This window comes from Trachemys scripta, chromosome 17, assembly GCF_013100865.1.
Source record: "Trachemys scripta elegans isolate TJP31775 chromosome 17, CAS_Tse_1.0, whole genome shotgun sequence".
In the NCBI taxonomy this organism is placed as follows: domain Eukaryota; kingdom Metazoa; phylum Chordata; order Testudines; family Emydidae; genus Trachemys; species Trachemys scripta.
The window spans coordinates 1,891,410-1,905,729 of NC_048314.1; the positions used below are offsets into that span (position 1 = coordinate 1,891,410).

Sequence of the window (14,320 nt, forward strand, 5' to 3'; positions counted from 1 at the left end):
AAAGAAGAACAGGAGTACTTGTGGCACCTTAGAGACTAACAAATTTATTAGAGCATAAGCTTTCGTGGACTACAGCCCACTTCTTGCATCCGAAGAAGTGGGCTGTAGTCCACGAAAGCTTATGCTCTAATAAATTTGTTAGTCTCTAAGGTGCCACAAGTACTCCTGTTCTTCTTAAAAACAAAATATATTCATTAGCAAAGAGGGGCTGCACGGCGGGGTGATGCGAATTCCCAGAAATATACACCGTCGGGCTGCTGTGTCACCGGCCCCTTTCCTTTCAGCCAGGCCCGGTACTGGAATGGTTAATAGGAACCCAGTGGACTTTGCCTATCGAGGGTCTTAAAGGTGCTGGCACGCCGTGGGCTCAGCGTCCAGCACTGTCCAGAGTATGGCGGCAGGGCACATGGCATTACCAACTCCATCCTAGTGTTGATGATGCGGGACTACTGAAGCGGTCACTCACCGTTGCCCCCTAGCCGGGCGTAGGACGAAGGCTGCCGACAGGAGCAGGATGGCGAGGGCGCACACGTTGAGAAAGGCCAGTGTGGCAACAATCGCTGTAGGGGCTGCCTGGATTGGCATGCCTGGGCATTCACACTTCTCGGACACTGCACAGACACAAGGAGTGCCCAGATAAGGACACAGACGCTGGCTCCACAGCTGCTTAGATGGACTTCTCATGAGCAACCCACCCCAGGTGGCACTTCTCGTGGATAGGGCCCTACCAAATTCACGGCCATGAAAAACGCGTCACGGACCGTGAAAACTGGTCTTTTGTGTGTTTTTACCCTAAACTACACAGATTTCACAGGGGAGACCAGCATTTCTCAAACTGGGGGTCCTGACCCAAAAGGGAGTTGCAGGGGGGTTGCAAGGTTATTTTAGGGGGGCCATGGTATTGCCACCCTTACTTCGGCGCTGCTTTCAGAGCTGGGTGGCCGGAGAGCGGCAGCTGCTGACTGAGGGCCCAGCTCTGCAGGCAGTAGGGGTGGCGAGACCAGACCAGGCCATCCTGACTTCTGTGATGCTGCTGGCAGCGGCTCTGCCTTCAGAGCTGGCTCCTGGCCAGCAACTGCCGCTCTCCCGCTGCCCAGCTCTGAAGGCAGCGCCGCGGCCAGCAGCAGCACAAAAGTAAGGGTAGCAGTTCCACGACTGCCCCTACACTAATCTTGCAACCCCCCCACAACTCCTTTTTGGGTCAGGACCCCTACTTCTACAACACTGTGAAATTTCAGATTTAAATAGCTGAAATCATGACATTTATGATTTTAAAAATCCATGACCGTGAAATTGACCATGAATTTGGTAGGGCCCTACTCATGGAACCTCACAATATCACCCACCCCACACTCTGTGCAGCCCAGCATGACCCCCGCCGTACCCAGCCCAGCATGGCACGAGAACCCCTCCCCCGCGATCCCCGCCATACCCAGCCCGGCATGGCACGAGAATCCCTCCCAACCCCCAACACCTTACCCAGCTCAGCACTTCACAAGAACCGCTCCTCCTCACATAATAGACAGCCCTGCACCGCACAGTAATCCCCACTCCCACCCACTACACCGTATCCAACCTTCACTTCGCCACAACCCTCCCCGCCTCCCACTCCGCACCCAGCCTGGCACCTCAAAAATCCCCTTTCCTTCCCTCCCCACTATACTCAGCCTGGTCCTCACAGACCTCTGCACCCCCACCACTGTGTCCAGCCCGACATCTCATAAGCACCCCCACCCCAATGGTGCTCATCTAAGGGTACCGTACCCCTGGGGGTACGCAGAGGTCTTCCAGGGGGTACATTGACAGCTAGATAAGTGCCTAGTTTCACAACAGGCTACATAAACAGCACTAGTGAAGTCCGTACAAACTAAAATTTCATACAGACACTGACTTGTTTATGCTGCTCTAGGTACACTGACATGTAAGTACAGTATTTATATGCCAATGGATTTATTTGATAATTCTATGGTAAAATTGAGAAAGTCGGCGATGTTTCAGTAACAGGGCGGCTGTGACACTTTTGTATCTTTATGTCTGATTTTGGAAGCAAGTCGATTTTAAGTGAGGTGAAACTTGGGGAACACGAGACAAATCAGACTCCTGAAAGGGGGAGAGTTGTCTGGACAGGCTGAGAGCCACTGCCTTGCATGGCATCCAGCCTACACCTCACACTACCACCCCCCCATCTCACACACACCCCTTCTACCCCCTACACCGTGCCCAGCCCCACACTTCACACCACCACCACCCCATCTCACACCACCACCCCCTTCTACCCGTATACTGTGCCCAGCCCCACACCTCACAACAACACTCCCCGCACATACACACCCCGTTCTTAGCCTGGCCCCTACTCTGCCTCTCTCACAATAATCAACACAGAGTGTGAGACTGCAGCAGCTCAAAAAAATGCAGATTCGTGTCTACACTGAAGCACCCACAATAACGCTCCCTCTCCCCCCGTACATACACGGTTACCAAATGCAGCACTAAAACAACAAGGAGTCTGGTGGCACCTTAAAGACTAACAGATTTATTTGGGCATAAGCTTTCGCAGGTAAAAACCTCACTACTTGGAATACAGCACTGTAATAACCAGTAAAAACAGTGACATTTCAGCATCTCGCACTAAACAACATGGTCACCGACACTGCCGCATTTCACAATTACCCCCTACATACCCACAATGCAATATCCACAACACAACACACACACACAATAGAGCATCTCACAGTAACTGGCGCTGCAATATCTCACAATGATACAGACACATACACTGACAAAGTAACATCTCAGCATAACCCCTCCCCCCACAGTGTGTCACAATAACCCCCTCCACACACACATACACCTGAGGCTGCAGCGGGTCACAATAACCCCCTCCACACACACATACACCTGAGGCTGCAGCATGTCACAATAACCCCCTCCCCGCCACACCCTGACACTGCAGCATGTCACAATAAATGACGGTTGCTTCCTTGTAACTGGTATTCAAGTGTCCTCTATATAGAGCTGGCTGAGGAGCTGCTGAGGAGATTGTTGGACCGTTAATGTTGATTTTCAATAAGTCTTTGAAGACTGGGGAAGCTCCCGAAGGCTGGAAGAAGCTAAAAGGGGTAAACAGGATGACCCAGGTAATTACTGTCCTGTCAGTCTGACATCAATCCCCCGGCAAGATAACGGAGCAACGGAGACATGACTTGTGATGAAGGGGGAATGTTTTGTATGACTTCGTTTCCCCTACACGTTGCATGGCTACCTTGCAGGGGGAGGGGGGAATTAACTTTGCTCTCATGGCAGGCGAAGAGACACAGGCATGCGCATCACCTCCCTGTCTGGGCAGCATGAAGAGTCATTAAGAAACCAGATCAACCAGGAGACAAGCGAGACAATGCAAGCTCTGAGAACGCCTGGGTTTCCCCAGCAGAGCAAGTGACCCCATAGGCCTGAGTTTACCTTTTCCCTGGGGGTGCTCCACCCCGACCCTTCTCGAGGCCCTGCCCCCCCTCCACCCCCCCCCTGAGGCCCCACCCTCGCTCCGCCTCTTCCTGCCCCCTCCCCCCCCCCCCCCCCCCCGCCCTCCCTTTACCTCTTCCCACCCCCACTCCACCCCCTCCCCGAGGCCCCCACCCGCGGCTCTCCCCAAACCTCTCCCTGGCAGTGCCCCGATTAGTTGATCGGTGGCACTGTCCAACAGCTATGGCTGGTGGATGCTAAGCACCCACTAATTTTTTTCAAGGTGAGCGAGCCAGAGTCCCCTCTTCCCCATCCCCCTGCCCCCCCAGCACGTTTCTGGCTCGCTCTCTCCATCCCCAGCAGCTGGGGCAGCAGCAGGCTGCCCCCCACCCAGGCCCTGCTGCAGGGACAGGGGCCGAGTGAGCTGGAGTCGTCCCCCCCGCAGCAGAGCCCAGGCATGGAGCGGGCCCCCACTGCCTCCCTGCCAGGCGCTCTCAGGCAGATGCGGCTCCGTCCTGCTCCCCACCCGGCTGCCAGGGAGAGCAGCCAATTTAGCTAAAGGTACTGAGGGTGAGGGAGGCGCAGGGAGAGACGGCAGAGCCCCTCTCCCTCCCTGCCCCCAGCAGGCCAATCTGGGGGGGGGGGCACTTGACACACACCCCATACTCCTCACAAACATCACCTCTGCAACTGACCAAGGCAGGGAGCAAATTCCACAGCACGGGAGCCCCACTGGGGGCAGTGGTGTGGATAAGGTGTCAACTGGATCCTCTCACAAAAGAGGGGACTGCAGCTGTGGCTGTCTGGCCCAGGGAGAGAGACAATTCCTCAGAAAGGCCAGTGGCAGACAGATTGGGGCTTTATAGGTCACAACCAACACCTTGAACTTCACCTGGAGACCCGTGGGCAGCCACTGGAGATCCCAGAGCATTGGGGTCACAGTCCCAGCGAGATGCAGCCACTGCGTTCTGCTCCAGCTCGGTTTTGCATTGAAGGACCAATAAGGGGACAAAATACTTTAAAATCTGGAAGGGAGAGAAAGTCTTTTGTCTGTGCTGTGTGTGTGCTTTTGCCCGAGTCAGAAAAAGAAGAAGCCATCCCACTCCCATAGGGTAGTGAGTATTTAGAAAAGGAATAGAGGGTCCTGTGGCACCTTTAAGACTAACAGAAGTATTGGGAGCATAAGCTTTCGTGGGTAAGAACCTCACTTCTTGCATCTGAAACCCTCTGTGTTTTGAATCTGATTGTCTGTGAGATTATCTTTCATTCTAATTTTACAGAGGTGGTACTCTGACCTTTTTTCTTTAATTAAAATTCTTCTTTTAAAAACCTGATTAATTTTTCATTGTTTTAAGATCCAAGGGTTTGGATCGGTGTTCACCAGGACTAAGTGGTGAGGAGATATTCTTAAGCCTGCCCAGGAAAAGGGGGTTAGGGACTTGGGGGAAATTTGGGGAAAAGCAGAGTTCCAAGTGGCTCTCCCTAAATATTTGGTTAACGCTTGGTGGTGGCAGCGTACTGTTAACCTAAGCTGGTAAAAATAAGCTTAGGGGGTCTTTCATGTGGGTCCCCACATCTGTACCCTAAAGTTCAGAGTGGGGAGGGAACCTTGACAGGGGGTGTCGCCTCCCCCCCCTAGCAAAGGGGACACTTCAGACATTGCAGGGCCCAGCCCGGAAAGCTCCATTTCAATTCATACTCAAATACACATTTTCTTCTTACTGCAGTTGACGGCCAGGGTCCCAGGGTGGACCCCCTGCTCCTGTCTGAGCTGCACATGATGCAGTTTGCTATTACTAGGGACAGTGTGACCCAGTAACACACAGGGGTGGTGTATACACAAGAATGCTACCAGCATCTTACCTGCTGCATGAAGCGGCTAACCGCTGGAGCTGACCAGTGTGGGGAGGAGGAGACAAACCCCACTTTAGACTTGTATCAGATGGTGATTACAGCTATTCACAGAAAAATAAGCTACACTTTGACCTTGTTTGGCCTGAGCTTCAGGTAAGTAACTGAGGGGACAGCCCACACAGAGAGATGGTGCTTGGGCCCTGGGCTGGGTTGGAGAAGCCATGGTGGGAACGTAGTAAAGGAGGGCACAGTAGCATCCCCTATTGCTGCAATATGGCCCAAACCTGCACTCCTTGCTCGGGCCAAGCTTCCGTGCAAGGCAGTGGGACTGCAGGCCATTTGGGAGTGGAAGACTGGCTCCAGAAATACTAGTGAATAAAACACAACTGCCGTAGTGAGCATCAGAAACTTAGTGGGATAATACACGATTGGAATATTGGTACAGAAGGGTACAGCGTGCTCAGGAAGGACAGGCAGGGAAAAAAGAAATGTGGTGTATTGTATATCAAACATGTACACACTTGCACTGAGGTTGAGATGGAAATAGACTTGTTGAAAGCCTCTGGGAAAGGATAAAAGGGGTAAAAAAACAGGGTGGTGTCAGCATAGGGGTCTACTCTAGATTACCAATGAGGAAGAAGAGGTGGAGGCGGCTTTTTTTTTAACTAAATCATCCAAAGCACAGGACTTTGATGATGGGGGACATGAGTTACCCAGACAGCTGTTGGGAAAATAACACAGCAGGGCACAGATTATCCAACACGTTCTTGGAATGGAGTGGAGACCATTTTTTTATTTCAGAAGGTGGAGAAAGCAACTAGGGGAGAAGAAAAACCACAGGCACAGTTCGGTGACAAAGGCACTCAGCCAAGTTTATTGCCCTCAAGGCACAGTCCTAGTGCCCTGACTTCATGGTTACAGGTTCACTAACACGAGTGCCCAGTAGCAAGGAGTGGCTCAGGCAGCAGCGAGTGGCTCTGCTGTCCCGTAGGACATAAAAGGTAAAGGCGAGGAATCGTACCTCACACTTATAGACTGAGACAAACAACTGCGATAAGCAATTTACGCACCACCTTATGGGTTTCATGACATCTATTTGTTACCTCCCCTTACTCCGGATATCTTGGACAAACTATCCCTATTCATCACTTTGTCAAACCATCGTATCTTGTACTAGATTGGGGTGTATCCGTACTAGCTGGAATATATTTATGTAAATATCTACTGCCTAGTACACTAGCAAAAACTTTGCCAAGTTCATGCACTAGATCAGTGGTCCCCAACCTTTCAGTGTGGGGGGCGCCGGACGACTAGCCGCTCAAATGCCGCTGAGGAGCGCAGCCGCTGGACAAGCAGCTGCTGGAATGCCGCCAAGAAGCAGCAACGCCAAGAGGTGTCGCTGCCGAAATGCCACCAAGAAGCAGCGTCATTTTGGTGGCGACGCATCTTGACATTGCCGCTTCTCGGTGGCATTTCAGCAGCTGCTTGTCTGGCGGCCACGCTCCTCAGCCGCAGGGCGCTCCCTTGTCAGTAGGTAGGCGCATATAGATACCCCGGTGGGCGCTATGGCGCCCGCAGGTACCGCCTTGGGGACCATTGCAACTAGATGCTTATGTGCTTTAATATAGGACCTGACTGGTTCACAGCCTCTGGTTCAGGCTTCAGATCCCAGTGCTCCAGGCTCTCTCGCTACTACACTGAGCTTGGTAGTTTGCTATTCATAGCGGAAGTGGCACTGACAAATCAGCTTTCCTCCCCAAGAGATCTGATTTCTGTGGGTACTCACCTTTAGCAGTGCTCTTTGTGCGGCCTCCTTGGGAACTGCAGGGACCACTAATAAACCCGGTGTTGGGTGCAAAATTGCTCAAAATCCTTTTGTGCTACTTGGTACTTTTGCCTTTTTAGTGGTTGGGACTAACGTTGCTGGTGTCTCCCACAGAGTTTTAGATGGTTCATTGGCAATGCTATTCTGGCAGCTGAGGAAGAACATAATATGTCAAAGATTGTGAGCTTGGTCTCGTTCCTGAGGTTTCTATTTTGAGGATCTCAGCTATACAAGACAGCAGCTCTTAGAAGGCTCTATAATCATTAGGAGCTGAGGAGACTGCCTCGTTAGAAGACAATGATGGATTTTTAGGAGATGATGGAGGCTCAAGACATGCCTTTTGTCTGCAGATTGTCTTTGCTCTTCCATGTTTGCCGTTGGGGGTCTGGCAAAGGATGCAGGAGGAGAGTGCAACTGGCTGCATTTTTGTGACTGATCGGAAGGAATTCAGCTCATGGATGGAAGTCCCCAGTATGTCCAACAGGGCCAAGATGGGCTGTTGTAGGGACAAGGCTGGTTATGATAAGGCTGAGCCACTGCCACGGAGGTGGATAACCTGGGGCTCTGAAGTGAGTGTCCCTAGTTTGGAGAGGCCTCCCTGATCTGTGTGAACGGAGAGAAGAAAGTTCTCTACCAGAAATTAGAGTGGGGGGCTGGAGAAGAGAGGTGGTGCTGAACTTCGAGGCAAACGTCTAAGACAGGCCTGCACAACATGCGGCCCGCGGGCCCTGGGCTCACTGTGCGACCCGTGGGCAAGCAGCGGGGTGCGGCCGTCGGGTTCGCCCAGGGCTGGGTGACCAGACAGCAAGTGTGAAAAATCGGGACGGGGGTGGGGGGGTAATAGGAGCCTATATAAGAAAAAGCCCCAAATACCGGGACTGTCCCTATAAAATCAGGACATCTAGTCACCCTACCCAGGGCCGGTGCAACCACTGGAGCCGGCGAACTAGGCAGTCGCGTAGGGCGCCCAGTGGTTGGGGGCGTCCGGGATTTTTCCTCCTTCCCCTCACGCAGAGTGCAGCGCGGCTGATTGGGCACCTGGGCCTGATTTAGCTGCTCCCATTGGCCTCCAGCAGGCAGAGTCCCTCCCCCTGCCTCAGCGTCGCAGCACTCTGTGGGGGAGGGGTTGTGTGCTCCGCAGCTTGTTTGGTTTGACTCCACGTGGAGCGGCATGGTGGTAAGGGGAGTCCCGGGGGACAGTCAGGGAGCAGGAGGAGGGTTGGATGGGTCAGGAGTTCTGGGATGGGGGGTGCCTGTCAGGGGGCAGGGAGTGGTTGGATGGAGCGTGCGAGTCCTGGGGGTCTGTCTGGGGGCAGGGGTGTGGATAAGGGTTGAGGCAGCCAGGGGACAGGTAGGGGATAGGATCCTAGGGGGGGAGTTAGGGTGGGGGGGGGGGGGGCAGCGGTGAGGGGGGAAGGGGCGGGGGGGGGGTGGGGGGTTCTGAGGGGGGGGGGAAGTGGGAGGGAGTGGATGGGGGCGGGGCTCGGGTGGAGCTCTCCCCCCATCCTCTTTTTTGATTGTTGAAATATGGTAACCCTAAAAAAGCAGGGCCCTGGCTCGGCAGAGAGCAGCCGCCTTCCGGAGGCACCGGAGAGCCAGAGCGTCGGCTTGCAGGGGCAGCGAGCCCAAGCCATGAAGGAGCTGGCGTGGCACAGGGGGGCACCAGCCCTGCAAAGGCAGCGGCACCGCTAGCGGGGAGCAGCCACACCCCCTGCCCCTCCTGCCCAGGCTGCGGCCTGGCGCACCCTCCCTCCCCGGGGGCTCCTGCAGGTTGCAGCAGATGCATGCTGTCAGTGGCCCCCGTGCGCCCCCCGGCTCCCCCCTCGCCATGTTTGGGCTTTGTGGCTCCCAGGCATGCGAACCGCCAGGGCGCAGGGCCCTGAGCCTGCTCCGGGAGGGGCAGCGGCGGTGGTGGCTCACGCACCCGAGAGCCGCAGAGCCCGAGCACGGCGAGGGGGCAGCCGTAGGGCGCATGGGGGGCTGGTGCCACGTGCATCTGCTGCAGCTTGCAGGAGCTCCTGGGCCGCAGCCTGGGCAGGAGGCGCGGCTGCTCCCCGCTAGCCACGCTGCCGCCTTTGCAGGGCTGCTGCCCCCCTGCACCGCACCGGCTCCTCCATGGCTCTGGCTCTCTGGTGCCTCCGGAAGGCAGCTCCTCCCTGCCAAGCTGCTGCAGCGGCCCAAGCCCAGCAACGCCAGTGAGTGGACTTGGGGCGCAGGCTGCCGGGATGGGGAGGACTCGTGGGGGGCTGTGCACTCTCCAGGGGAGTTCGGGGGGGAGAACCTGGTATGGGAACAGCCCCTGGCCACAGCTGGCCCCTGGGGTCTATAAAGGCTCATTGGGATTTGCCCCTCAATGAACCTATGGGAGGGGGAAAGGGGGGTTCAGCCCTCAGCTGTTTTCTTTGGAGTTCCATCTTATTGGTCGTTGCCTGTTCTTTGGGGTCTACAGTTCCTCTCTCAAGCAGCCAAAGTACAACTTCAGGTGAGTGTTCCTGGATTATCTTGTCCTGTTAGAAACAAACCGTGCTGCACTCTACCAAATGACTCTCACCAAGACAAAAGCCAGCAGCTATGGCTGTGTGAGAGTGGAATGAGTCTGGGGCAAGGAGGACAGGGTGTGAAGCCCCCAAGGACACAGAAGTTACCATTTTAGGTTAAGATCATGATGCAAAGAACCTAGGAGAAATTTAATCAATTAATTTTAATTTTTGAAAAAATAATTTAACAGGGAATTTTTCTGGAATTTAAACCTAGCTAAGGAACTAGAGGAAACTGCAAGAAAATTCCACCAAAGGGTAGCGGGAGGACACTGCTCATGCCATCTTGCTGCCACAGGTGGTAAGAGGAAATGGAGGGATGACTGTGGCCGCCTTGCCCTCTGTGTCTTCGTGGTGGGCGCGCCCACGGGGATGCTCACAATGCAGCCCAATTGAGACTGCTGTTTCTAGATTCCGATCTCGTTTGCTCAGGCGCCCCTAGAGTGGGTTTGATATGCAATGAACACACATTAGAAGAACAGCAGGATTCCATGAAGCTGTTTGTCTGAACAGTTCTGGATTTGATTCTCCCCATGACCAGCCTACACCACCAAGTGACTCCCAATACCTGCACCGCAGGGTCGCATTCGGCCAATTAACGCCTGCTCCCAGTGGCATAGGCCAATGGCAGCTGCAGATTGAAATGGCTCTCCCCCCCCCCCGAGTTTGAATGGCCAGCCCCACGCTCCCTGGGAGAGTCCTGCAGAGTGGTTAGCCTGCCGAAAGCTTTTCCTCTGCCTATTCCAAGAGGTGCCTTAAATGGGGCCTTAGCCACCACAGCCAGCTGTAGGAGGCTGCTCCAGCCGCAGGACAGGACCCAGATGGCTCTTGCAGCCAAGAGCCCATCTCCCCCTGCATGGGCTGTGAGCAGCACAGGCTGTGTGGAGGCCCGGGTGAGAGTAGAGAGCATCTTGGCCCGCAGACACTGGAATACCAGCTCCTCCAGCCCAGGGAGGGGGGATTCCAGAGGGCTCTGCTGGGGGGCAAGAAGGGAAGAAAGGAGTTTCTAAGAGAAACACAGCTAGCATTTTTATTAACCAGGGAAATGGACCCTAGACACCAAAATACAGGACAAAATGGGCTTGCTGGCATCAGCCCCTCTGCTTGGCCCAGTTCAAAGAACCTCTCCAGGTGCACTGTGCTTCAGTCCAGAGTACTACTGAGCTACCTCCACGCAAAGGGCAGCCAATGGGGAGAAAGAGCATCCCAGAAACCACGGCAACCCAGCGGAGAGGCAGAGCCTGTGCTTAGGGGCGCCTGGATGTCACCTGAAGCAAGTATAACGGAGGTGCTGAATGCAGGCAGAATGGCTGCACGGGAGCACAGTGCTCAGGGATTGGTGGGGAGGCTCACATTCTAGCTGCAGTTCTTAGGCAGGCGATAGACACCACCGGAGTAGATGAGTTGCTGGTCCCGGACTTTCTTCTGGAGGAAGCCTTGCAGCTCCTGGATGTCAATCTCTGTCACCACCGGACCCGTCATCACAAACATCTTCAGCATGCTGTGAATCCGCTCCAAGGACAAGCTCTCCAGGTTGGTCAGCATTGCCTGAATATACGTCCAGAAAAGCTACAGGGGGACACAAAGGCAGAGGTAAATCCCAACCACACCCCCAAGCCTGGCATCCCACATGCTTCACTACAAACCAGGGAACAGAGCCTTTGGGAGCAGATGTACACCTGAGACAGCATGAAAGGGATCTGCAGGACTGACAGTGCATGTGCTGCACTCTGCTGCATTCGGAGCCATACAGACCCACCCTTTGCAGGGTCAATGCCGAACAGTAGCGCTAGGCGTTTTAGGACACAATGCTGGGGAACAAGCTCTGGCTGGCAGTGCGCTAACAACTCCCAGTGGCCAAGTGCAGGCTGAGTCCCTCCATGTTCCATGGCAGCTCTCCTTATCCTCCTCTCCCAGTGCCCACAGAATCCCCAATGTCTGATGCTTTCTGGCTGCTGGACTTCACACCCCTTCTTAGGAACCCAGAAAGAATGGTGGAGCCCAGGGCATGACCCAAGGCGCCTCTGGCTGGACAGTGGTCATTCCAAGCCAGAGGAGCTGGCTTATCACTGCTTTTAGGAATTCTCGGGACCCTCTGAAAGCAGCTGGTTCTGGGACAGAGTCCCTCCAGAGACTGGAGACACGGTGTATGGCTGGCTCCTAGCCTGTGCCTCGCAGCCCCGCCTTGAGGTGGGAGCATTAGCCCCATTCGCCCTAGATTGGTCATTCTGCTAACTGGAGGTGACTGGAACAGAGCAACAAACCACCACACAAAGGAATGGTGAGAGTCTTCCCACTCTGGAAACACCCAAGGTGCTCAGGAAAGTACCTGCAACTCCTCCTCTTTCTGGTCAGCCTGTGATGCCATGGCAGAGTCGCCTTCTTCATCGCTGTCTATCAGAACCACCTTCTCCACCAGATCCTTCTGCTCCTCCTCAATCACTGTGAACGTGCCCTGGGGATCCTCACGAAGGATGCCCTGCTGCAGCCACAGGGTCATCTTACGCCTCAGCGATGTCACGGGAACCTTCAGCACTTCACTCAGCTCCGCCAGCGTCCACGTACCTGAGGGGGACCATAGGCACCACAAGGAGGAGTAGAGTCACTCCCTGGTATGGGAGTTGGACTCAACACAGCAATGCCCAGCCCAGCATCAAGATAACACTGCCACCACACAGGCCTGAGCCTGCATACCATCAGCACAGGCATTGCCAGAGCAGATCACATTAGCACTCCCTCTAGCCCAGTGTCCTGTCCCCAACAGCAACTTCCTGTCAAACCAGGCTGCACAGGAAGGGCAAGAATCCCCATGGTGGGGTATTCTGGGATCATGTTTCTCCCAAACCCTGTACGTGAAGGGCAGGCTTAGATGCCTACGCAGGATTCTCGCCCTTCTATTGTAACAGTGGATGTTCTCATTATCCATATCAATGGCCAGGCCTTTTCTGAAGCCTGTTAAGCACTTGGCCTCTCTACCCTCTTGTAGCAATGAGTTCTTTGGGCTAATTGTGTTGTGTGAAAGGATTTCCTTTCACCAGTGCCAGCACTGCTGCCCTGCAGTTTCACTGAATACAAAAGTCAGATTTACCTCCTCTATCTCAACAGTCATCCGACCCAGGCCCCCAAACATCCCCAACCTAGGAAGTCACTGAACAGGCTACTCAGAGGGAACTGTGCACTTGGGATGACACTGAACTGGCACCGCCAGAGGGAGGGAGCTGGGGGGCAGGGCGTGGGAGCAGGGAGGGGGCAGGCAGGTGTGGCGGGAACTGAGGGAGGAGCTGCCAGTGGGCAAGGTAGCCAGGGGGTAACTGCGCAATGTGTTGCAGAAAGCAGGTGTGTGCTGAGCTGCTGCGCAGGGGAACAGGCCTCTCTCGGAGCAGCAGTAAGAGTAGAAGAACCATGGCCAGATTCAGTGGGCTCTGTATCTGCTAGCCTAAGTCTCGAAGTGTTAGGTCTGTGAGAGCAGAAGTGGCCTGTCCTGCCCAGCAGAGGGCGGTGGTGAACACACCAGGGAGCGTGGCTGGGCCCACCTGGCCTCACTCACTCTTGCTCTGGAAGTGCAGGATGATGGCTGCATGCACAGGAGACACGGAGAGGGAGACAGTGCGATCCGCCAGCTCCACATCCAGGTTCACCAGGCCCAGGTGATGCTTCCAATTGAGAGTCCTCATGGCCTGGAAGCAGAAGCAGCAGCAACTCAAACTTCACATGCATGACAGGTCACTCACTGTTATCACACTGACTGCCACTCACGACTAGAACCGCTACTCCCTGCGGCCTGCACCGTGCTCAGCCCACACAGCCACTGCTCTCCCACCAGACACAGGTACAGCCCCCCTGAGCTGCCCCTCCCCAACAGTTACTCAGGCCTCTGGACCTAACCTCTGCCTCCCCCTCCCCCATACAGGCCATTGCCCAACCCCTCCCTTTCCAACATTGGCCCTGCGTCACCCAGTGCTGCTCTCCTCTTCAGACTGCGCTGCAGCAGGGGTGGACTGGGAAGAAGGCCTGAGGGCAGTTGGGGCTCGTTTCTGTCCAGAAGAGCTATTCAATCGGAGCAGGGTTCCTTTAGGAGTGATGCAGCCTCTCCAAGATGGGAATGGGCGTCACCTCGTAGGCAGAGAGCTCTCTGCCCACTGGGCCAGGGACGTAAACCATTAGACAGAGGCTATTTGGCATTTCCTCCCTAGACAGTCTCCTGGAGGTGGGGAGGGCACTGGCACCCCACACCATGTGCATCTCCCCTCCCCATCAGCAAAGGCCTATTAGGGGAAGACTAGACACAGACGGGCTGTCTGGCATGACAACGATCCCAGGAAGCCCCCCGGACCCGGCCAACTTCCGGCCTGAGACAGAATTGATCTCAGACAGCAAGAGGCCGGGCAGTGGAGATTGAATTCAGAGATGCCAGGTTTCCATTTGCTGTCCCCATGCTGAGGCCGCTGTGTGGAGGTTAGCTTATGGGAACCAGCTGGGTTTCCGGGCACACATCTCTCACTGCTTTGAATTCAGTTGCTTTGGCTAAGCTGGTGCACTCGTGCGTGAACATTTATAATGGTTTTAAACAGGTTCTACTGGTTTAGCTTGTGCCTGTAAAACATATTCACACAAGCTAAGCTGCTCTAAGCTGTGTGAAATCAAT

The 14,320-nt window shown here is 54.7% G+C and overlaps 1 protein-coding gene across 2 annotated transcripts in view; it reads right to left on the reverse strand.

Moving 5' to 3' along the window:
• Window positions 1–10,678: 10,678 nt before the first annotated feature.
• ANAPC2 (anaphase promoting complex subunit 2) overlaps window positions 10,679–14,320 on the reverse strand; it is a 35,052-nt gene continuing 31,410 nt past the window's right edge. For both annotated transcript variants that reach the window (XM_034793273.1, XM_034793272.1), the window contains exons 11-13: window positions 13,223–13,352; window positions 12,005–12,240; window positions 10,679–11,244 (exon numbers count right to left, since the gene is read on the reverse strand). In XM_034793273.1, the coding sequence (XP_034649164.1) occupies window positions 11,032–11,244; window positions 12,005–12,240; window positions 13,223–13,352 (579 nt within the window). In that variant the 3' untranslated portion in view covers window positions 10,679–11,031. The remainder of the gene's footprint in view (window positions 11,245–12,004; window positions 12,241–13,222; window positions 13,353–14,320) is intronic.